General features: G+C 31.7%; 3 protein-coding genes across 6 annotated transcripts; 1 reads left to right on the top strand and 2 right to left on the bottom strand.

Annotated features, from left to right (window-relative positions):
• The first annotated feature begins 312 nt into the window (after positions 1-312).
• On the top strand, positions 313-2,594 carry LOC124944660 (polyadenylate-binding protein-interacting protein 11-like). Of its 3 annotated transcripts, none has more exons than XM_047484994.1 (10): positions 313-474; positions 578-985; positions 1,074-1,226; positions 1,302-1,374; positions 1,445-1,557; positions 1,634-1,693; positions 1,778-1,825; positions 1,898-1,966; positions 2,065-2,126; positions 2,197-2,594. In XM_047484994.1, the coding sequence occupies exons 2-10, from the start codon at positions 608-610 to the stop codon at positions 2,252-2,254; spliced, it is 1,014 nt and encodes a 337-aa protein (XP_047340950.1). In that variant the 5' UTR covers positions 313-474; positions 578-607; the 3' UTR covers positions 2,255-2,594. The 3 variants fall into 3 exon arrangements, with proteins under 3 accessions (XP_047340950.1, XP_047340933.1, XP_047340941.1); XM_047484977.1 differs by having other exon boundaries at positions 314-474; positions 1,071-1,226; XM_047484985.1 differs by having other exon boundaries at positions 314-474; positions 575-985; positions 1,071-1,226.
• A 9,645-nt stretch (positions 2,595-12,239) lies between these two features.
• LOC124944641 (protein NEOXANTHIN-DEFICIENT 1) lies at positions 12,240-15,856 on the bottom strand. The gene is made up of 10 exons (XM_047484954.1): positions 15,453-15,856; positions 15,287-15,370; positions 15,125-15,188; positions 14,985-15,031; positions 14,719-14,773; positions 14,375-14,413; positions 13,445-13,625; positions 13,296-13,353; positions 13,158-13,214; positions 12,240-12,693 (listed from the first exon to the last, which is right to left on the bottom strand). The coding sequence occupies exons 1-10, from the start codon at positions 15,515-15,517 to the stop codon at positions 12,435-12,437; spliced, it is 909 nt and encodes a 302-aa protein (XP_047340910.1). The 5' UTR covers positions 15,518-15,856; the 3' UTR covers positions 12,240-12,434.
• Positions 15,857-18,381: 2,525 nt separating this feature from the next.
• On the bottom strand, positions 18,382-23,698 carry LOC124919984. 2 transcript variants are annotated; one of them, XM_047460362.1, is made up of 14 exons: positions 23,320-23,698; positions 22,970-23,212; positions 22,784-22,894; positions 22,665-22,720; positions 22,483-22,594; positions 22,150-22,320; positions 21,688-21,939; positions 20,676-20,888; positions 20,266-20,460; positions 19,887-19,998; positions 19,388-19,656; positions 19,205-19,303; positions 18,720-19,123; positions 18,382-18,634 (listed from the first exon to the last, which is right to left on the bottom strand). In XM_047460362.1, the coding sequence occupies exons 1-14, from the start codon at positions 23,443-23,445 to the stop codon at positions 18,595-18,597; spliced, it is 2,403 nt and encodes an 800-aa protein (XP_047316318.1). In that variant the 5' UTR covers positions 23,446-23,698; the 3' UTR covers positions 18,382-18,594. The 2 variants fall into 2 exon arrangements, with proteins under 2 accessions (XP_047316318.1, XP_047316319.1); XM_047460363.1 differs by having other exon boundaries at positions 22,796-22,894; positions 23,320-23,697.
• Positions 23,699-23,960: the final 262 nt, after the last annotated feature.

The following is a 23,960-nucleotide window of genomic DNA, read 5'->3' as shown; positions in this document are numbered from 1 at the left end:
AAACAATTTTAATTATTAAATCACTTAAAAATATTATTTTTTATATATAAAGATTTTAATTAATATGAGATAAACATTATATTTAAACACAACTTATCCATCTAATAAATAAGATCAATTCAGATTGTTATAACTTAATATTAATAATTATCTATTGATTTTTGAAAAGATACAAAAAGTGCTTCGGTGGTGGAAACTGTAAACGGACCATCCAAAGCATCACTTTTTTCCTCTTTTATATATAATTTATTTATTAATATTTATTTTTATAACCCATTTTATTTATTTTTGCACTTGTCTTAATATTTGTTTCTTCACCAATATAGTCTTTCTCTCTCTAAAAAAAACATTTTCTTGAAAGTCTTTCTTCTTCATGTAACATTTCTTGAAGATGATGATGAATCATTAATGTTTTCAGACCCAAATCCTATCTTTTTTCATACCCATGGATGAGATTTAACATCAAATTACTGGGTAAATGTTATTTACTTATGATTTCCTTTATGCCAAGACTTATCCTGTTCTTGATGATAATCTTGCTTTTTTGTTCTTGTTTTTGTTTGTTTGAACAAAGTAGAACTAGATCATCGAGAGTGTAAAAGAAATCATGGCAGTTACTGAAAACGCTGGGATCAATAATGTTGTTGTTCCTTCTTCTAATCGTACAGAATCGATTGATCAGAATTTTCAGATACAGGACAAAGAAGAGGAGCAGGAGATTGCTCCGGCTCCGATGAATCTAGTTCAGAATGGGTTCACTAATCAGGATCATCAGATACTGTCAAATGATGATGTGGGTGGTGAGGGTTTTAAGAGAGAAATGAGGGATTTGGAAGAAATGTTATCTAAATTGAATCCATTAGCTGAAGAATTCATTCCTCCTTCACTAACAATCAATCGATCAGTACCCTTTTCTCCGATCCATCTAGCATATGCTAATAATTACCTAATTCAACCTGTTCCTGATGGAAATAATCTTCGTCGGGTATTATATTCATCTTCTCATACATACCTTTTTATGTTCATTTGATTCACTTTATTAGTTTCTGAATCTGGGTTTTCATACTCAGAAGAAGAATAACTATGCTAATGGAAAAAGAAGGATGAACAGCCGCACTAGTGTTGCTCAAAGAGAAGAAGTTATTAGAAAGACTGTATATGTATCTGATATTGATCATCAGGTTACTGAAGAACAACTTGCAACACTTTTTCAAACCTGTGGACAGGTAAGTGATGATGACTTGTAATGACTGTTTTTGTTAAAAACCCTCAAATTGAATTTGTGAATTTGGTTGATGAAGGTTGTGGACTGTCGAGTTTGTGGTGATCCTAATTCTATTTTAAAGTTTGCGTTTGTTGAGTTTACTGATGAAGGTATTACGGGTTCTTGTTGGTTTTACTTTATGATTTGTGAAAATGGCTCAATTTTGTTGAATGATTGCAGAAGGGGCTAGGAATTCTTTGAGTTTGGCAGGAACTATGCTTGGTTATTACCCTGTTAGGGTTCTTCCATCCAAAACTGCAATTGCTCCTGTTAATCATGCTTATTTGCCCAGGGTTAGTTTTCAATTTTATACTTAGGTCAGGCTCTTACATTCACCTTGTCTGAGCTTCACTCATTTGACATTTTCAGTCTGAAGATGAACGGGAGATGTGTGCAAGGACTGTTTATTGTACAAACATTGACAAGAAGGTTAGGTTTTGTTCGATGTTAAAATCTTAATAACCCTTTTTGTAGATGTTGCAAAATCATGACTGTTACATGTTGCTTTTCCAGGTTACTCAAGGAGATGTGAAGCTCTTTTTCGAGACTCTATGTGGAGAGGTTTGTCTTAAATTAATCAAATCGATCATCATGTTTGTTTGTTTCATTCGAAAATCTTGTATTCATCTTCAGGTTCTTCGATTGAGGTTATTGGGAGATTATCAGCATTCAACTCGCATTGCCTTTGTCGAGTTTATCATGGTAACAATAACATATGCCTAATTAAACCACCATTCTTTACTCATTAATAGGGAACTAGAACAAATGTCAGATTTTTATGGCTTTTCAATGAATTGCAGGCTGAAAGTGCAATTGCTGCTCTTAATTGCAGTGGAGCTGTTCTTGGATCATTGCCCATAAGGTTTATTTATTTATTTTTATGGATTATGATAATCAAATATCAGTTTTGACACATTTTTATGGGCATGTAGGGTAAGTCCATCAAAAACACCAGTCAGACCCCGTGCTCCCCGATCGCCAATGCAGTGAGAGTTCTAACCTATCTTCTGAAGGCCTCGGTTATTATTGTTACTACTACTACTAGATCTTTATATAATATTTATATATAAAAGTGTTATATGAATGCGTAATTGGTGATGGTTATGTGTATAGTTGTGTAAGTTATGCATACTATATTTCATTACCCATTTCCGGTATTCTGTCATCAATGTTGGTGCAGAAATCATGAGACTTTTGGGTCGATCGAACCAGGCAGGATATATAGAGTTATGTTATGTTGTTTTGATTGTTTATGTAGCCTTTGATGTCGTTTGAACAACAACTAATTACCCCTTTTGTTGGATATGTAATGCATTTAGGGTTCTTTTGTTGGATGTTACCTTCTTGATTCATTACAATTTCATGGTAGCTACTAGTTAGGTGAAGTTTGATTTCACATGGGTTGTTATTAATGATGTTTTTTTTAATGTTCTTACATTCAAATGGTATTAGACTTCTAGAATTAAATGCTCAACTATGTTTAAGAATTCAAGGAAATTCTTTTTGAAAATTTTGGAATCACAGCTCAAAAAGATTTTGTTTGGCAGGCCTGGTTTGGATTCGGGTTATAAATTAAATAATTTTGCTCAGTTGAAATTGAAGAAAAAATTTGTTTTTTAGGTTACAAAATTTAAAAAGTTTAAATATATATATATATATATATATATATATATATATATATATATATATATATATATATATATATATATATATATTAATAGTTTTAATTGATGAATTTAATGTAATGATAAATGAAAAGACATTTGAATTATTTAAACTAACTTATTTAATTTTTTTTTTTTGCATTAATACCAGTTTTGAACAAAAGAAAGAAAAAAAAAAGGAATTGCCAATTAGTTTATAGATTGAAAAAAAGTTAAATTTATGTTTGTTTGTTTTTTCAGTTTATTTAAATTATTTTTTATTAATTTAAATAAGGAGTTACACATCAAATATTAATTTGTAAATAATATAAAATAATATCTCAAAAAATCAAAACACATGACAAATTTATAAAAAATAAATTTTAAACGAAGAATATTCAACCATCTTAAAATTTGTTTTAAAGTGACTCCAAATGCGAACTCATTTGAGTTCCTAACGAGAAGTGAGTAAATTGAATAAATTAATAATGCAGTGTAGAAAGTCGGAAAATCTCTACCCAATATTTTGAGTGTCAGTTAAATTTGTCATTTCCCGTGAATTTGCAAACAACGTCCAAAATAGTTTAGTCAAATAATAACGTCAAAATAATGAAAAACTCATATAAATTAAGAAAATATATATTACTTTCAATAATCTTTTATTAGAAAAAAAAGAAACAATTTCATAAATTTATCTTATTTGTTATTAAAAAAGAGATGTATAGAGACTCGAGAAAGCAACACTAAAATAATTAACAGATATGACTTAAAAAGCAAATGACTAATCAATAGTTGGGAATATTACTCGAATTATAAAATTCGAGCCCAAGAAATCGATTCGATTAAACAAGCCGAATAAAGTATCACACGAGTTAAGTAAAGAGTTTTTTTTTTTTAAGAAAAAAATTAAGGATAAATTTATTTTCAAATGTTAATTAATCTGGATAAATGCAAATAAGAGATATAAAACTTTAAATATTGAGTGGGTATTATGGATTATTGTCTAAGATTGAGGGATGTAGTAATCATTAGTGAGGCTCTTTTTTTTCTTAAAAGACACTACATTTTCTTTTAAAACTAAAAATTGCGACAGAGAGGGTCCAAATTGATATTGTTAATCTTTTGTAATTAATCAATAGATTCTTTAAAAAAAAAATTGAAAGGGACTTAATAAAAGGACAAGATATTAATGTAAAATTTGTAATATAGACTTAGATGACAAGTCATGATACCAAATAAATACCAATGGCATATAACATTTATTAAGAGTGGAACCTCATAAAGTCTTTTTATTCTTCTTTATTTTAAGAAATTAATATTCATTGCTTTAAAATAAGGTGTTAAATATAAAAAATTCAAATCAAAACAACTAGATAAAAATTAGGTTAAATAATATAACATATTTTTAATAATTAAAATATTATAATTTTTTTTTAGAGTAATTCTAAATATTCGTAATAATAGTCAAAGAAATTAACCAATCAAAATTATACCACAAAAATTTCTATCAAATATTTTGAATTACAAGGAAATTCGTCCTTAACTTAAAGCTGATAAGAAATGCCAAAAAATGTCAATCAAGTAATAACTGACTATCTTCATATATGATAAAAAAAAAATGAGCAACTCATATAAATAATGGAATGATACCTTTAACAATCGTTTAAGTAACTCTTTACTAGAAAAAAAACTTTAAATCTAGTAACTTTATCTATTTTGTTGTTAATAAAAAGACGAACATAGACTCGAGACATAACCATCAAGATAATTGGAGGGTATAAGTAACAAACGACCCAACCCACCAATCTGAGAATACTATTCTAATTATAAAAACTCGGGATAAAAAATTGATTCAATTAAACATAATATTGAATCGAACAAAATATAACACTAACTCAACTTTAATATGTGAAACAAAATCCGATTCTTAAAACAAAATTACCACATATGTCTTGAAAAGCACAATTGTAATAATTCATTATTTATTATCAAGTTCATACTCTAATCATCTGGTCAGTAGAATGTATAAGATTCAAAAACTGAAATGAAAATAAAAATTTATAAAAAAAGATATTTCGTTATTATCTAATTTTAAATATAATAAACTATATACATTATATGTGTTTTACGTATAAAGATTAAAAATTTGTTATTTTAATTAAAGTTATTAAATAAATATAATAATAAAATTGAGAAAGTGATTGACAAACAAACACTTCCCAAGAATGACCAAATGTAAATGACCCCACCACACTACTATGGTCAATTTGATTCATCTTATACTCACTTATTTTGTTCCAAAGGAGATTGCCCAGTTCACGTAGAAAAAACATGCCAGTCCATAGAGAAAACATGAATTAATTTTTAACTATTATGTTTTTTTAGTGAGATTTGAATTCATAATAAAATATTTTTAAACTTGAACAATTATGTTAAACATATTTTTGTTAAAAAATTAAAAAATTGAACTAATTTTTGTGTTTAATAAATGGACTGTTTTGAGGGGAAATTGGACGAAATGACCCTGAAGAAAGGCCTATTTGCCTCCGTGGTCACCAGATAATTGAAATTGATCTGATGACCACTTTATTTTTTTTGGACAAAAATACCCTTTTCGCGTAACGCGAAGGGACTTCGCGTTTCGCGAAGGGAGTTTTTTTTATATAAATACTTAAAATTTTTTATTTCGACATTTTCTTTCTCTCACTTCTCTCTCTTCTCTCTTCCCTCTCTTTCCTCTCTTCTCTTGACGGCGGTGGCACGGCGTCGGCACGGCGTCGGCACGGCGAAACCCTAAACCAAAACCTAAACGAACACATTATACAGATCGACGACGAAAACTCGTTCTAATATCAGGTGATTGGATCGATTTATGTTATTATTTCCATTGTGTTCATCTTTAAACCCTAAATCATGAGATTTTTTTATTGTTTATCTTATTGTTCATCTTGGTTGTTCATTTTGTCGATGATATGTTTGCAGTTAATGATGCTCTGATTCGGTTTCGTTTCAGGAAACATTAATTTAATTTTCACGACTTCACATTTCGCGAAGGGCTTCACGTTTCGCGAAGGCCTTCACGTTTCGCGAAGGGCTTCACGTTTCGCGATGGCTTCACATTTTAGTCTTTGTATAATGTTATCTTCATTTCAGTACCAGTTTTAGTTCTTGGACTTTTTGACAAGGTATATCTTTGCCTCTGGCTGATTCTATTTATTTTGGATAATCGTGAACCGGAAAAGTAAATTGTTTGTGTTTTATAATAGGATGTGAGTGCATCTCTTTCAAAGCAGTACCCTCAATTGTACAAGGAAGGAATAAGAAATACTTCTTCAAATGGAGAGTTGTAGTGGCCTTGGCTGTGTTTTAAGTTTACCAATCATTGGTGATCTATAAATTTGTAGCCATTTCCAGTTCTACAAGTGTTGACTCAACTGTCAGGATGTTTGGCATTCCCTTATGATCACCAGATGGTTCAGGAAATGCATGCAAATGAATTAGATATTAGTAGCAGTATAGGGTTGGTGGAGGTTGGTACTACCAGCTCAATCCAGAGGAATCGAGGAGATTTGCAATGGCATGGCTTCCTCGAGAGGGATCTAAACATACATGTTTTGCATTTGATTCACCCGGTTACGAATCCTTCTTTGCATCTCAAGCCGGTGAGCTTGCACCTCTCAAGGCATGGGATGTTGCTAGAAGAGCCAGCATGAGAGGAAGGAAACAGCTTCTTTTGTATATTAGTTTCATTCTTTTAGGAGTACAGTCTTCAGGAAAAAGATGTATACTCTTACAGATATACAGTCTTCAGGAAAAAGATGTATACTCTTACAGATATAGTATGTTCCAATAACTTACAAAATCATTGTTGAAATTTTAGACAATTTTCTTATTGAATTGTGATTTCTGTTAAAGATGCATGTAACAAATATCAGTTTCAAATAAAGCGTTGTGGTGGGTTCATATAGATTTTGATTTATATATATTATTTAGATGGTCGATGAAATGAATAGTCGTTTAAATGCGACAAATAAACCATTGTGAAAGAAAATAAAATAAACATATTAAAAAGTGTGAAGATCTTCCGAAATGGAAATGAGATCCTAATCGAATCTGTCGGATTTCAAGATTGAATTTCATATAATATCAAAATATAGCATTATCTACATTTTTCATATAATGTCAAATGACAGCCTAAAATTGTTGAAAAATAACGCCCATCACAAACTCGCAAATCTAAGTCTCAAAATATTTATTTTCCAACTAAGGCATGGATTGCCAGAAGACGAAGGCACCCACTGTCATTCCAAAGAAGGTAGATACTTTCACCATCTTCTTCCTCTTGCAAGCCTAATTGACCTTGTTTCTTCTGCTTCTGCCAAAGAGAGACCAACAAAACACATTACAAAGGAGATTAGGTTATGATCTAGATCGAATACAGATAGAATTCTTCAATAATCAACTAGATCCTAGTACAGAAATGCTAGCCCTAACTAGCAATGCACGGGATTAAAGCTGCAAATAAGAAGACATTATGATAAGACAAATTAATCCGAAAATAACCTAGGCGAGATCAAAGATGAATCATTAGAAGAAGAAGATTCAATAAGCATTCACATGATTCTTAATTCGGATCGAGGGAGGGAGAGAGAGACCGACCTGAAGAAGTTCTTGACTTACAAATTAGGGCTCATCGACCGTCTGGGCCTTCGCGAAACGTGAAGCCCTTCGCGAAACGTGAAGCCCTTCGTCGATCTGTATAATGTGTTCGTTTGGGTTTTGGTTTAGGGTTTCACCGTGCCGACGCCGTGCCACCGCCGTCAAGAGAAGAGAGGAAAGAGAAGGAAGAGAGAAGAGAGAGAAGTGAGAGAAAGAAAATGCCGAAATGAAAAATTTTAAGTATTTATATAAAAAAACTCCCTTCGCGAAACGTGAAGTCCCTTCGCGTTACGCGAAAAGGGTATTTTTGTCCAAAAAAAATAAAGTGGTCATCAGATCAATTTCAATTATCTGGTGACCACAGAGGCAAATAGCCCTTTCTTCAGGGTCATTTCGTCCAATTTCCCGTTTTGAGTGTAGGTTCCATAGACTTGCTAAGTTTATCTAGGGCCAACCCTATTAGAAGGTAAAAAATTGTATTCAACCCACCCAAAATATGTTTGATTATAAACTAAACTAGGAATGAAACTTGCCCTTATCAATTGAGTTCCTTTGGAATATGTATCATTTGCATTTATTTGTTAAGGTGTATATAATTATTATTAAAAATCATTTCATTTAATCTATAATTATACAATTAATTTATATATATATATATATATATATATATATATATATATATATATATATATATAAATAATGCTTAAAGTCAACAAACTTCACAATAATTAACATCATATATAATCCATTTTTACTCTCATTCTCTCTTTTTCTTAATTAAAATTTAGATTTTAAAGATTATAAATATATTTTATCTTATATTTTTTTCTTTCTTAATTATTTTCTCCCTAATTGATTCTTACTAATTATTTTTTCTCTCACCTCTCCTACTCTCTTCTTCTTAATTAAATTTTAAAAATTATAAATATATTTTATCTTATATTTTTTTCTTTCTTAATTATTTTCTCCCTCATTAATTATATATATATATATATATATATATATATTTTTACTAATTATTTTTCTCTCATCTTTCATACTCTCTTCTTTTTAATTAAATTTTAGATTTTAAAGATTATAAATATATTTTATCTTATATTTTTTTCTTTCCTAATTATTTTCACCCTTAGATTATAAAATATTTCACTAGTTATAAAATATATATTTTTTATTAATAATTTATGTATTATATATATATATATTATATTATTTTTCATCATTAATTTTATATAAATACATTTTATTTTTTATTATACATTTATTCTCTTCTTCTTATTATATATATATATATATATAATATTTTTTTATTAGCATAAATAATTTTTTAGTTAATATAAAAATTAACTAATTGATAATAAATATTAAATACAAAATAATAAAATTATTTGAACAATCTCAAGTAATTTAACAGTCAAAGTGATCACATTTTATGCTTGAAACTAGTGTATGAATCTCAAAACATGTAAATTTAGATTTTCATGAATGTATTATTGACTATAAATATATGGCGACACAACTTTTAAACAAAAGATACGAGTAATATAAAAATGTGAGGTCGAAATTACTGGTTGGTTTGACGAACATTTGAAAGTGCGAGGTCACAAAATGGAGGTTGAGTGATGGGTGATTTGTCGAGTGTGAGGTCGAAATTATTGGTTGGTTTGGCGAGCATTTGAAAGTGTAAGGTCACAAAATAGAGGTCGGGTGGTGGGTGGTTTGTCGAGTGTGAGGTCGAAATTAGTTGTTGGTTTGATGAGCATTTGAAAGTGTGAGGTCACGAGATGGAAGTCGAGTGGTGGGTGGTTTATCAAGTGTGAGGTTAAAATTAGTGATTAGTTTGGCGAGCGTGTGAGGTCACGAGATGGAGGTCGGGTGGTGGGTGGTTGTCGAGTGTGAGGTCGGAATTAGTGGTTGATTTGGCGAGTATTTGAAAGTGTGAGGTCACGAAATGGAGGTCAAGTGGTTTATCGAGTGTGAGATCAAAATTAGTTATTGGTTTGACGAGCATTTGAAAGTGTGAGGGCACGAGATGGAGGTCGGGTGGTGGGTAGTTTGTCGAGTGTGAGGTCAAAATTAGTTGTTGGTTTGGCGAGCATTTAAAAGTGTGAGGTCACGAGATGGAGGTCGTGTGGTGGGTAATTTGTCGAGTGTGAGGTCGGAATTAGAGGTTGGTTTGACGAAGATTTAAAAGTGTGAGGTCACAAGATGGAGGTTGAGTGGTGGGTGGTTTGTCGAGTGTGAGATCGAAATTAGTTGTTGGTTTGACGAGCATTTGAAAGTGTGAGGTCACGAGATGGAGGTCGGGTGGTGGGTGGTTTGTCGAGTGTGAGGTCAGAATTAATTGTTGGTTTGACGAGCATTTGAAAGTGTGAGGTCACGAGATAGAGGTCGGGTGGTGAGTGATTTTTCGAGTGTGAGGTAGGAATTAGTGGTTGGTTTGACGAGCATTTGAAAATGTGAGGTCACGAGATGAAAGTTATGTGGTGGGTGGTTTGTCGAGTGTGAGGTCGGAATTAGTTGTTGGTTTAACGAGAATTTGAAAGTGTGAGGTCACGAGATAGAGGTCGAGTAGTGAGTGATTTGTCGAGTGTAAGGTTGAAATTAGTTGTTGGTTTGACGAGCATTTGAAAGTGTGAGTTCACAAGATAGAGGTCGGGTGGTGGGTGGTTTGTCGAGTGTGAGCTCAAAATTAGTGGTTGGTTTGACAAACATTTGAAAGTGTGAGGTCACGAGATATATGTCAGGTGAGTGGTTTGTCGAGTGTGAGGTCGGAATTAAGATTGGTGGTTGAGTTTGACGAGATATAAGAGATGTGTCATCAATTGAGGTCGACTAAGATTGGTGGGTAATTTCTCGAGTGGATAAAAAAGATATATAAAAAAGTTTTTGAGTCACAATATGATGGTCAATTGAAGGGTTAAGTGGGATACCGACGAGATAAAATATATGTTAACATTAAGTTTAAAATTAAACTTAATTTTTAAAAATTAAAACGAATTAAAAATATATACTTTTATCCGTGCAAATGCGCAAAATTAAATCAAGTATTATTTTATTCTCCTTACTCTCTTCTCTTTATTTTTTTAAATTAATTTATAATATATTTTTAATATAAATAAAATATTATCTTTCAATTAAAAATAATTAATCATATATTTATATATTATTTCATTTTAAATATTATTATAAAATATTTTAATAAGTTATTAATTACAATTTTTTAGTTATATAAATAATTGAAAATTATATAAACAAATTATTATTAATATTTATATATACACAAATTTATATAATTTTAAATATTCATTAATTTATAAAATTATATAATTCAAAAAAATATTTATTATTTATATACTTTTTTTAATATTATATATATATATATATATATATATATATTTGTTATATTCAAATTGCAACTATTTTTTTTATTATCAGATAATTTATTATTTTTCTTTCCATCACTCAGATTTGAGTTTGTGTTAAATTTTTTCGTCTCGAATTTTTATAATTCGAATAATACTCTCAATCGTTAGTGAGTCATTTGCTACTCATAGTCTCCAATTGTGTAACTGATCTTTTCTCGAGTTCATGTCTATCCTCTTTTAACAACAAAAGAGACGAAATAATCACATTTTGAGTTATTTTCTATTTTTTCAATAAAAAGTTACTTGATTTAATATTTTATATGGAAAACCTCTTATAAATATTCTCCTATTATTGGTATAAATTTCTTATATTTCGATCATATATGTAGAGATTCTTTCAACGTATAAATTTCTTATATTTCGATCATATATGTAGAGATTTTTTCGACGCCGTTTCATTGATTCGTTCGATTTACTCTAGTACAACAATCATCATTCAAAAACTCAAATGAGTTAATCTTTAGAAGAATCCTCAACAAAATGCATAATCGTTGAAATATTTCTAATAAGAGCTTTATTCGTAAATTGTTTATACAATTTAATATCTAGATTATCAATTATTGATTTTTTAAATATTATCTTGTATTATTTATTTATTAATTTATCATAGGTAACTCTTATTTGAATTTAATGAGAATTAGTTATTTATAAAAATAATAAAATTTATTTTAAATATTGAACTTTTTGAGGGTTAGTCCAGCATAAAATGAAGCCTATAAACCCATTCCAACCCAACTAGAATACGTACACTAATTGTACAAAACATTGAATATGAAATTGGAAAAAACACACTAAATGTTTGTTGAGAATAAAAATTTGAACCCGATCCCAAGTATTGGCGGAAGTGGGCACGAAGAAAGGGTTAGTTAATCAAATTTCCTTACAACCCCGCCAGCTAATCTTGATTCCTCTTATCAGATCGACGAAACAAAGATTTTATTCTTATTAAGTCATTCTCTCACACAAGGATTTGATAATCAAGAGTTTGTAAATGCCCTGCTTAGTTAAGAAATTAAGAATTTTGACGGTTAAGTAACCACCTTTTAATTTGGATACAAATTTAGGGTTGTCATTTCACAGCTTCTTTAAAGCTTTGTTTCTTTGCTTAATTCATGGAATCTTGAGTCATTTTAAAGCAACAAAATTAACAAAACAAGTCATGTCAAACCTACCATGGGGAGCCCAATTATGATAAGAAGCTTTACAGCTACAACACTAACCAACCACTTTTTGATTGTGTTTAACCTATAGCATAAGAAATTGCTACTTTGTCATATTTCAAATCAATATAATTCATTGATTGTGATGAAGAGAGGGAATTCCTTAAGAGTCCTCTTTAATAAATGAATCTATACTAGAGCTTCATAGATCATAGAGAATGATACAACTTTAGATATGATAAATTAAGGAATCTTTACCATATATTGGAACCCAACAAACAACTTAAGATCGAACATTGGTGTTGTTGGGTGAAGAAGGGGAGACGACAACAGGTGCTTCAACCTGCATCGTAAGGCAATTGAATTCCAAAGCCAAAACCGGCTTTGACAACATCACTGATATACTCAACTTCCGAGCATCTTCTTCTCCATCACTGCTATTATCCACTATTACAGAACTTTTGTCATGATGTTCGGCCTCCTCTATATTTGGTGTAATGACAGATGGCCCTGTCACTTTCGCTGATTTCGCCAATCTTATCCTACCAAAACCCCGCATTTTGCTTCAATTTATTGTTGTTTTTTATCTTGATCTAGATTTGGATAAAGAAACATAGTGGGTCATGAGCCCCTATTTGGAAACACTTTTTTGCATCTAGATCTAGTTGAGTTCAAACCTAATCTTATCTAGATCAAAATCCATTTGAGGTACTTTGACCACAGAAAAAATGTTTCTAAATAAAGTTATTGGCGTGTTTCTTATCTATATCCAGATCTAGACCCATTAAGTGTTTCCAAATATATGCTATAATTGGAAAAGGCTAAGCACATCCCACCCTCGTGACCCCTAACTTCAATTAAGATGATTTTAACAAGTATCAAAATTGAGATGAGCTACCCTTAGGATGCATAATCTTAGTTGTGCATAAAAATCAATGTATCATTGACAGCATAGGCAGTATATGGTTAAGGATGGATAAAATTATAAGTCAAAGCAAAAAAGAACCTGCATTCAATTTGGCAAGAGTATTTGAGGAGGTGGTTGTTCCAAGGTGTATGTCCGCTGCATTTCGAAAAGATAATCAGTTTTATTGCAGTGCTTTTTGTTTGTTCTATTTTACAAACGATGGCAAGAGTGCCTTACCTAAAGCTTGGCAGCGAAAGTTTGATGGCTGGCCCAATCCGTTTCTTGGGATCAAGATCTGCAGGGAAGAAAATATATTAGTTAATGAGATTTGACAATTGAATGATGACTTTAAGGATATAGTTGAGGAATATTCCAACAAAACTCACCAGAAGAAGCACCAATCCTAATAGAACACATATCCTTGGCAGAAGAGACATTGGTTTCAGCTATTTGAATATCCATACAATTATCTGGATGACCAAGATCACCAGTTGCAATACCAATCATCTTGTTTAGAAATTGACTGCTTTTACTTTCTGATTGCTTTCGCGGCACTGCCATAATATTCTGTCAGAAAATCAGAACCATAAACACAATGTTAGCTTCTGCTCTAACTGACATGAATGTAGTCATATATTTACTTAATAAAATGAATTATTATTGAGTTCCCAAGGTAAGGAAAAAATTAATATAAATATTTTCAGCTGAAACTAAGGAATAATATAGATTATAGAACTACTCTTCTCAAACTCGGAAAGGCAACTTGTAGACTCCGAATGAGTTCTCCCAAGTATTTATACTTGTCTTTCTCATTGAATTCGAGATTCAAATCAACCAAGTGTTTTACAACAATTTTTAAAACTATTCTTCATTGAGGTAACACCTAAGTTTGACTAAGGGTGTGTTTGATTAAACTGAAAATTAAGTGTAGAATACGGAATTTCAAGTGCCAAATGAGTTAAGTATCGACTTATATATGCTGAATAAACCAAATGAAAATATCAAAATTTGAAGTACTTGGATTATAAGTTGATTTAATAAAATGTGGAACTAATGTCGAGAAAGTACTACTTTACCCTTACAATGACATAATTTAATATAATTTTCAAGTGTTAAAGTTGTCTCTTAGATGCTCTTACTAGATTACCAAATTAAGATTAATTTTAGCCAAATCTAGACAACTAAGTGATTCTAAACAACCGTTATCAATTCAAATTAAGTAATAAATTGTGTTATCAAACATCGCCTAAGTTGCATCGTACAAAGTTGAAACCATACAAAAATAAATGAATAAATAAAAAGAAGACAAGACTTACCTTCTTAAAATTAGCAACTTGACTAGGAAGTCCAACATCCTGAAACATTTCACAGTAAGCTAGAGAACAGAACCAATGAATCAAAATGCATCCAATACAAAGAAAATCATCCACTATATCATTTTTCATTGTAAAGTTAAAGTTTGTATTAATCATGGTGTCATGGAAACGATGTCTTGCCAGCCCTCCACTATATCCTTTCGAAAATAGTTCTTGATTTGAAGATTAAACAGTTTGAATAGTTAAACATTCTCCAAATACGAAATTTGTATTCATCACATAGTTTCAACAAAGATAAAACTGGTAATTAGTTAATAAATACTGTAATAAGCTTCTCTTCCTACCTTACGTCCATGAACACATGCCTCCTTACTATTCACAAGCACCCTAGAGGCCCATCTGAAATAAATTTGCATTCAGTTTTCATTTCCTGACACAAACATTAACGCTATATATAGTGATCTGAATGATCACTTTATTGTGTTTTTGGTAAAGCATATTTATCATGTAATCTGTCTCTCCTGATCCAACAAATCAAAGACAATGATTACATGTTGAGAAAGTTTGGATTAACATTCTCAAAATCAAAACCTAAAAATGAGTAACTTACGCACAAGATGTGGGTGGGTTCCACACAGTTCCAGCAATCACCACCAGCTGCAGATACATGGTGAAATAACTAATAGATCAATACCTTAGTTCACTTCAAAACTACAACAAGGTAGGTAAGGCACACGTTCAAAACAGCACCTCATCAAACCTTCCAACTGGGCTGTCATCATAACTGGCCAGAAAGAAGCCTCCAAGGGTGTACCTGAATATAGTAGATATATCATGAGAAATTATAGAAAATAGCATAAATTTGAAGTGAATCGATATAAGGCTAATAATCATCATGCAAGTGTACATTACCCAAAGGCTTCAACTAAGCGCAACTCCTTGGGAATGAAAGCTCGAGCAACTTCAGCTTTGACAAGATGGAGCTGATACAGGGCACTGGGTAACATGAATAGCATCTTACTTTAAATTCTTCATCAAATGTTTTAATATTGAAATCAAATAAGAGAAGAAGGTCTACCTTCCTCTAAATATCCAAGGAGGTTTTCCATAGCCCAATGAAGATTTTCCTTCTTTAGATGCCATCAAGTTGAGAGATTACTGCTCAAGCAAGTCCATCAAAAAAGCACTAGCTAATAATAGGTCACATCATAAAAATACATAATTATCATATCATTTCAGCTCTGCACATAGTGAAAGGGAGGAAAACTAATAAAAAAATATTTCAAAGAAGAGAAAACAGAAAGAAGCTTAAAGTCAATGATAGTTTGCACAAAGTAGTGGAGGCAGTAAAATATCTCATATTTTCCAACTTTTCCCATATCCGTGTACTTTGAAGTTCCACTAAGATTAATTTAATCCAAATAAAGAAAATATTTAATTTGAAATATAATTAAAATATTTATAAAACTATTCCCCACATATTTCAAAATTAAGAAAATAGTTCGAGTATATGATATATAGATGCATAGACACTAGTATCTTTTGGACTATGAACTAGTATTTCTGAGATTATAATATCTGGGAACCTTATTCCAATCCAGAATCAATCGCATCAATTTTTTCATCCAAATTTTGGTCTTGTGTCCATTCTGGATTTCATGAGTGCTCTAAAAGGATTCAGTCTTTCATAGAGGCGGCCCCATCTCTACATATAGATAGGTTGTGGGCATGATTATACCTTATCATTGACTTTTATGGGATAATGTTCTTTCCTAGAAAGCTTAAGGCTTGTGATTATAAAAACTGCAGCAAAGATGTAACAAATAAAAACAATAATGTTCCTGTGATATGAATATGACAGTACTAAACAAATCATTAATATCTGTAAGTACCAAAACTTAAATCAAAGTGGTATTGCTTAGTACATTGAATACAGTTTATGCAAAGATAAATGAACTAACGTCGATTACAACTCTATAGTAAGTTTTATCACCGAGAACTAATGTGGATCTTAGCTTCAAATAGTTCTCAAATGTTGATTAAAATGATCAAAGCCTTTTAAACTCACACATCAAGTAATTTTGCCGAATCTGAGGCGATTCGATTCAAACTGACAATACCGAAAGATCTCACATATATATATCCTGTTAAATTTCCAGAATCTCGAATTTATCTCATTCCAATTCCAATCAAAAGTGAAAGGTTTAACCACACTCAACTTAATTTCTTAGAGCAATAATGTTTTCATAATCTAGCATAAAAACAAGAGTATTATATTAAGCTTACTGATTCAGAACAAATCAGATACATAAATTAGTTTATATGCAATTTGCTCTCTCTGTAATAATGCAAGGAGTGTTATTAATTTTAATCAGAAGAACACTGTAACAATTTTAATTTTTCTAATAATACTTCTAACAGGTTAGGCGATTTGCAAGCTTCCGTAAGAATCAATCTATGAGAAGTTAAAATTAATCGCTATAACTTAATCGGAAGCTTCGTTAGCAGTATAATAAGATATCTACCATTAGAACAGCATAGATTGCAATGTTGCATTTATCATTACATCGAGCGATAAGATATTAAGATGAATTTCACCTCTGTTGTAGACTGTTTCGGATGAGAGATTTCAATTGACAATGAAGTGAAAGTGATTATGCCGCTGTGCTAGACTACGGCCTTTGAAGAATGATCGATACACACTGTTCCTCCGGGAGAAGGCCGCCGCCGACGCTGCACCGGTGAGAAACAGTATCTCCGTTTACTGATAAACTGATCTTTCGCTCAAGATTACGATGACGTTGAAGAGAAGCGGGAGAGAGAGGATAAGGGAGAGAGAAAGATCGAGGGGTAGTTTGGTCTTTTTCCCTAGCAGTTAGTCACGATCATCAGAATTTAATCTGGCGCGGTATAAATTTATACGAATAAATAATAAATATTCATTTTTCTAATATATATTTAATTAATTTCATAATATTATTTCTCAAAAAATTTATAATTTTTAAATAAGTAACGATGAAAACAGAAATTTGGTGTCGAAGAATAATGTATCTATATTTTATAAACTTACAAAAATATATTTTTTCTCGATTATAACATCGTTACCGACACTAAATAAATTGATCTAATTTATAATTTTCATTTAAAATAAAATTAATTTATTTTTTATGAATATTTAAAATATACATTTATGATAATAAGAAAATAAAAACTGTAATGAAGGGAATTGCAGATTCAAAAACTTTGATGAGGAGAAAATATAATAAATATTAATATATTTAAAATCATTTAATAATATTTTTTCTTATAATTTTTGAGTTTACAAGTATAGAATAATATTTGGTAAATTATAAATTTTAACCATGCTTGCAAAAATGCTATGTTGAAGAATAATCATAGATTTTTTTTTGTTATAATCAAAGAAATTATTTACTAAAAATACATTTATTATATTTGTTAAAAAAAATCATAACTGTAGAAAATAAACATGATCTAAATAGTGATTAATACAATAATTTTTTTATACAAAAGAAAAAACAATTTTGAACTAAAAATAATCAATTTCAGGTGTTTCAATTCATACATTGTTTTTTAAGTTTTAACTCATTAAAATAACTGAAATAAAATGAGTTTAAAATTCAATACAGTAAATTAAAATTGAGAATAAACTCTAATTAAAAAAATAAAATATTTCTCAAATGTCATCAAGTAGTTAGTGAATTTTAAAAAACAAAGCATTCCATTCAATTGCAAAAAGTTTCAATAAATGGTCAAACTCAAAATTTTTTTTGTCATGAATTATAAAAAAGAATAAAACTCAATAAACAAACAAAAGAATAGTCACACCACCTAAAAGAAAAATGTTTTTTTTTTAAGTTAGCAATATTTTCAATTGTAAACTAATTATTTGAAATTATACTTTCTTTTTTTAACAAATAATAGTCATAAGTCATTGAGAAACTAAGAAAAAGAAAGAAAATAGAATTCTAAGAGCATCATACATATTAAAAATATGTTTCTAACAAAACTAACAATAATAATAATAATAATGGAATTTTTTTTTCATAAACATTTTCTGGATAATTTAAAACCCACAAGTCACAACAGTTTTTAACCTTTTTAACACTTCTCTCAATACATTAATAATATAAATCAACTTGTAATAACACTTATCTGGATGAAGCAAACCCCCAAAATTTCCTCAAATCATCATATGATTATTATGAGTATCTTCTTGAACCCATTGAGACTGCACTTGTCCTGTCAAGAGTAAACACTAAAGAGAGTTAAGCTTCCATATGATGAATAATCACATCCACAAATCGATACGATATAAAACGACTACCTGGTCTGCTGTTTCCCGACATAGTTCGCCCCAGATCTTGAGTTATTGGGATGATTCACTCCATTAGCCAGTGTTGAAAGCCCAGATGACTGACCAAGTCTACTTTCGTTACCATTCAGTACTTGAGGAGAAGGATCTTTAGCTTTGCTCAGAATTTTTATGCCTGAGATATTTCCACCATTGCCAAGATTTGAAGAAGTAAAGTCTGTCGGATTGGGATCAGTGGAAGGAGTTCTCTTTAGCCGTTGTTGAGACGAATGTGCCATAGGAGTTACAGCAACAGAAGGATTGGCAAACACAACTGTCTTGGCTGCAGCAGCAACTTTCGCAACAGCTGCTGTTGCGGCTATCATTTCTTGTGCACCTTCTCGAACTTGAATATAGTCCCCTTCAATAACAAACAACTAAAAAAATAGGAATTACTTAGCAGATTGTTTTCACATGAGAGAAGTAAATGGAGATGGATATAAAGTTATATAACATACTTCATTATGACTTGCTAAAAACTCTTCGAGTTTTCCATATTTCTTTTTGTAGTCATGCCAATGCAAAGGAGCAAGCATCTTCCCCAGTCTATTTGGAAGCTGCGAGTAAAACCGATGATTAATCAAACTTGAATTAAAATTTAAACCAACAGATTACATGGTAGTTCTGGTTTGTACACTAACCGTGGAGCTAATTTTGATTCTACCGCCAGATCCGGGTGATGGAATTGTGCGAACGATGCATGCAAGCAGAGATCTTTCATCGAGAAGGTCTATGGTAATAATTCCACCTCCATATGAATTGTTTTGTTCAGATGAAACAAATGCATCTGCACCAGGGGCAGCAGCATTGTTCACTGTCATAACAACTTTGATAGGATTTGATTGTCCTGGCATAAAATCTTTGTTCTCGAGTTCGCTTTTAGACAAATTATTAGTACCTATCTCCTGTGATAATTGAAATCCAATGTTAGATTCATACTCTTCATCTACATCTGTTCTCAAAAGAACTGCAATGCATTTAAACTCATCCCACCAGCTATAACTGAAGAAGACTGAATTGTCAGATATATCAAAACTAGAAATCAATTGATTATAGTGATGGTCTAACTAAAGAAGAAGAAGATAGTAGTGTGGTCTATCATAAAAGAAGGCTCCATAAAAGATTTTATAGGTACCATTGCATCATTCCCTGCATCAGGTTCCAGCCTTAGACCGTTAAACTGAGAAGAAATATGCTGCAAGCTTTGGAGGGATCGAGAGTCGGGCAAGTAACTTCTATCTGCAGAATCAATCTGAGGAAAAGAGAGTTCCAAACAAGGGTCAATGAAGAATAATGACATGTTTCGTTATTAACCTTTTCATGTTGATTATGATAAAAAAAAAAATCTACATGTTGTGTTGGCCAGAAACCACATGATCTAGAAAATAACCTGGATCATGATCATTAAAAATCTTATACCAAACAAAAAAAGAACTTTCAATTTTAACTTTAATTTTGATGATTTTCCAATGCGGTTGTGATGGTGAAAAAAATACCAATGTCACAGAATCAACCATACCTCAGCTGATGAATGCACAGATGAATTTGGTTCCATGCCCTGAATTTTTTGACCACTCAAAAACTCTGCATGAACAACTTGCTCATTTCCAGATACATCGTAGTCATAATTGATGTCTGATCTAATCAAGTTTTGCTCAGTTTGAGATGATGGGTATTCATGTTGATTAGACAGTAGCGAGGCATCTGATACAATCTGTGCAAAACAATAAAAGAGAGATGAAAGAATACCTATGGATGTGTAGCAAAGTCAGCAATTTGAAACAATTAAAACATGATTAAGATCTTTTGTTTTGAGACCAGGGTTTTTTCGTTGAAGAGGCAACACAGTATCCAACAGACATGACCCCAACTTTAATAAAGGTGGTTTCAGTAAGATGACATGGAAAAAATGATATAGATTATCTGTACCTGATGGTTTTGCCACTGCTGAATGGGTGACATCGTTGGTATAGAGTGTATATGGCCACCATGAGACTGAGCAACATGAGATGGTACTGAATGGTGAACCCCTTGATGATGCATGACAAATGGATGCAGAGCTGGCACTTGTCCAGGTTGAAGGTAGGTGGGCATACTAATTAGGGATGGTGGTGCTAATGGAACACCATGAACATGTTCAGTCTGGAAATGAAGAATGAAAGAAAAAGCTATGAAAGTGGTCAACACAACTGTTCAAATATTAGATATGATACTATAGTATGAGATTAAAATATAGTATTTCTCTTTAGTTTTCTACCATGGTATCATAACAGTAACTTATTTTTTCCTTATCATAACCAGTGGTGGATGGATTTATTTATCTAGTCTCAAAATTTCAACTCCACTCTACCCACCAAAACAAAATGATCAAAACAAGATGGGGGTCTTGAAATGTTGTGTAATCATAATTGACCATTAAAGGTTTTTCCCAAAATGCCATCATATTCTTTTTTACGGCCAGAGTACTTGGGTCTCATATAAGGCATCTATTTGTTTCCTAAGGGTATATTATCAGTAATATTAAAAACATATCAACTAGATAAAGCATAAGGTTATGGTAACATAATCAATGTATCTATATTCTATGTGCATAATCGGAACAAATACAGTTAAAGGGGGGAGGGGGGAGGGGGTCATTGTTAGGGAGATGGACAAATTGTGCGAATTCTAAAACAATTTTGCGTGAAAAAAGCAAATATAATATTAGTAACTACTTTTTAGTGGCTACAAAATATGCAGGAGAAAATACATGAAGTCCAAATCTTATCCTCTAGCGAACTATAAACATTATCTATTTGTACCACACAAATACTGTTCTATAGCAACTAAGCAATAAGAGGTACTGTACCACACTATCTATAGCAAGAAAGTGATATAAGAGGTCACCCTAGCATTATAAATCTCGTATGGAATAGAATTTGACAGCACAATAAAGCCTTACCTGGTTGGAAGAATTGATAACAACATTTTCAGAATTTCCATTTGAAAGAGGCCCATAACTTGCACCTGTTGTACCACTTCCATTCACGTCTATTTGGGTTCCATTATTCTGACCAAGTTGTGGATTGTCTTTTGACTTTATTTGAGACAAATGTGACTCATCAGGGAAAGAGCCACTCCTTTCTTTTACACTAGCAAGTTCAAGCTGAAGCTGGTGTATAGTATGCATATAGATCCTCTCCATCTCAGAAAACTAACAAAAATAAAGGAAGAAACTTCAACCAGTGTTTAAATAAAATCTAGTACTAAGCCATGAACTAAACTAAAGAAATTCTTATGTGACATTATGTTAATCAAACTTAAATTATCTTCAAGACCAAATTAATATACTGTTACAACAAAATGCTACACATAAAGAAGTTTGAATTTAAGACACGATAATTTATCTTATATAAATTGTAACCTGCTGCTGACAGCTAATCCATAATTGGTTGTACTGTTCTGTACGCTCACGCAACTCATTTTGCAAGGAGTGACTAGAAGTTGATTGCATCTCCTGGAAACGTGCAATCCACGCCTGAGCTTCAACTAATTGCTCATCTTTAAAAAGGATGTTTTCCTGAGCAATCCTATGCTGAACAAAGGAGGGGAATAATTCAGACGAATCCAACAAAAACCCACACACCAACACAATTGATTAAGTAATAGCTCCTTTGAGTACATTCCAATAGAAGAAGAAAATGTGTTGCAGACAACCATTACAATTTACATTGCCACGAACAACAACTCAACAAACCTGTTCCTGCAACTCAAGATATAGCCTTTCTTTCTCTTGGAAATGTTCCTGTAAGTCAATTATCTGCTTAAGATGTTGGGTTCTTTCAGCTTCAGAATTATCCCGCTCCCTCCTGATAAGCAAGTACAAATTACATTTCAAGTTCTCAACTCCTAGGTATGAAAAAAAAACATTTTAGATACCTAAATGTTAGCAATTCTTTGCTCTGTTCTCTAAGGAGATCTTCTTTTGCCCATGCCTGTCAAGAACAATAAAATTGATTACAGATGATCAAAGAATGTATATAGTCAAGCAAAATTACAGAAATCTGAACTGCTTCATGGTCTAATTGGATTGCTTGTATCTCTCTTTCCTTTTGTTCAAGTTGGCGTTCCAATTCATGTATAGTTCGCTCCATTTCAAGTAGTTTCTCCTACAAGACATCAAAACCATTCAACTGACCATGATATACACAAACAAAACTAAAAAAACTCAAATGTTTACTGACCTGAAGCTTAGTATTTCCATTAATTTGCTCCTTCATCTTAGCATCATATTCTTTCTGCAATACCACAATCTCCTTCCTAGCATAAATTTGAGCACGAAGCTCAACCTCATCACGTTGCAATTCCTCCCTCCGTCTCACAAAATCATGAAGCCGCTGCTGCATGATATCCTCACCCAGATTTCTGTCTATGGGTACTGCACAAAATTCCACAGGAACCCCGTCCCTACCCTGCTGCTGCTGACCCTTAAAATAAAAAACGAATCTTGTTTGGTACGCTTGTGGGGATCGGACTGAAAACCCTAAAAAAAATTGGAATTGAATGAAGAAATGTAAAAGAAATGCAGTAGTACCTCGTTTCCAGTGGTTCTAATAGGATGGTCGGAGACAGCACGCCACTCTCTCCGTAAAGGTTGAGGAGGGATCCCAAGTGAAACAGCTCGTCCTGTAGCGGCAGTTACTACTGCCGAGGACTCCATTGTAGTATGAACAAGAGTGATGAGTGATGGGTAATGAAAGAAACCCTAAGTAGAGAAGGGTTTAAAAGGAAGTGATCTTCTTTTTCTTCTTCTTCTTGTTACTTTGACGAGAAAAGGAATGAACTTGAGGGTTCAGGACAGGGTGGAGTGAGACAGATAGATATATATTTGTTGGATGCGTGATGAGTCGACAAACCCGAATCCCGCCATAGATAGAATAAAGAGCTATGAGGATGACGATGACCCAAACTTGTATTTTGTCTTTGCTAGTTAGCTACTACTATTATAAGGATTTTAACTAAGGGATGAATGAAATACATCCATCTTTATTTCCTTTTTTTATTTGGTTATTATCATTTTTCAAATAAAATCAATTCTATAGTTTTTTACTTTCTTGAAAAATTATAAGAATATGTTATTACTTTAACTTTAAATAGAAAAAGTATCAATTTACTCTCACATGTATATCCAAATTAACTACAGCTCTTAACTCGACGAGCTCAACTCGACAATCC

Source organism: Impatiens glandulifera, chromosome 1, assembly GCF_907164915.1.
Source record: "Impatiens glandulifera chromosome 1, dImpGla2.1, whole genome shotgun sequence".
Taxonomy (NCBI): Eukaryota; Viridiplantae; Streptophyta; class Magnoliopsida; order Ericales; family Balsaminaceae; genus Impatiens; species Impatiens glandulifera.
Note: the sequence above shows the minus strand (reverse complement) of the source record. Positions and strands in the feature narration are given on the sequence as shown.

Excerpts from the sequence above, each read along its gene's own strand:
- LOC124944660 (XM_047484977.1), top strand. The coding sequence starts at position 608 with ATGGCAGTTACTGAAAACGCTGGGATCAATAATGTTGTTGTTCCTTCT. Across the intron at positions 1,558-1,633 it reads ATCATGCTTATTTGCCCAGG|TCTGAAGATGAACGGGAGAT; the intron begins GTTAGTTTTCAA and ends TGACATTTTCAG. Across the intron at positions 1,694-1,777 it reads GTACAAACATTGACAAGAAG|GTTACTCAAGGAGATGTGAA; the intron begins GTTAGGTTTTGT and ends TTGCTTTTCCAG.
- LOC124919984 (XM_047460362.1), bottom strand. The coding sequence starts at position 23,445 with ATGGAGTCCTCGGCAGTAGTAACTGCCGCTACAGGACGAGCTGTTTCA. Across the intron at positions 20,461-20,675 it reads AGCAGTGGCAAAACCATCAG|ATTGTATCAGATGCCTCGCT; the intron begins GTACAGATAATC and ends TGTTTTGCACAG. Across the intron at positions 19,657-19,886 it reads ACCTGATGCAGGGAATGATG|CACAGGAGATAGGTACTAAT; the intron begins CAATGGTACCTA and ends GATTTCAATTAT.
- LOC124944641 (XM_047484954.1), bottom strand. The coding sequence starts at position 15,517 with ATGGCATCTAAAGAAGGAAAATCTTCATTGGGCTATGGAAAACCTCCT. Across the intron at positions 14,414-14,718 it reads CATGTGTTCATGGACGTAAG|GATGTTGGACTTCCTAGTCA; the intron begins GTAGGAAGAGAA and ends GAAATGTTTCAG. Across the intron at positions 12,694-13,157 it reads TCTTGCCAAATTGAATGCAG|GATAAGATTGGCGAAATCAG; the intron begins GTTCTTTTTTGC and ends GGGTTTTGGTAG.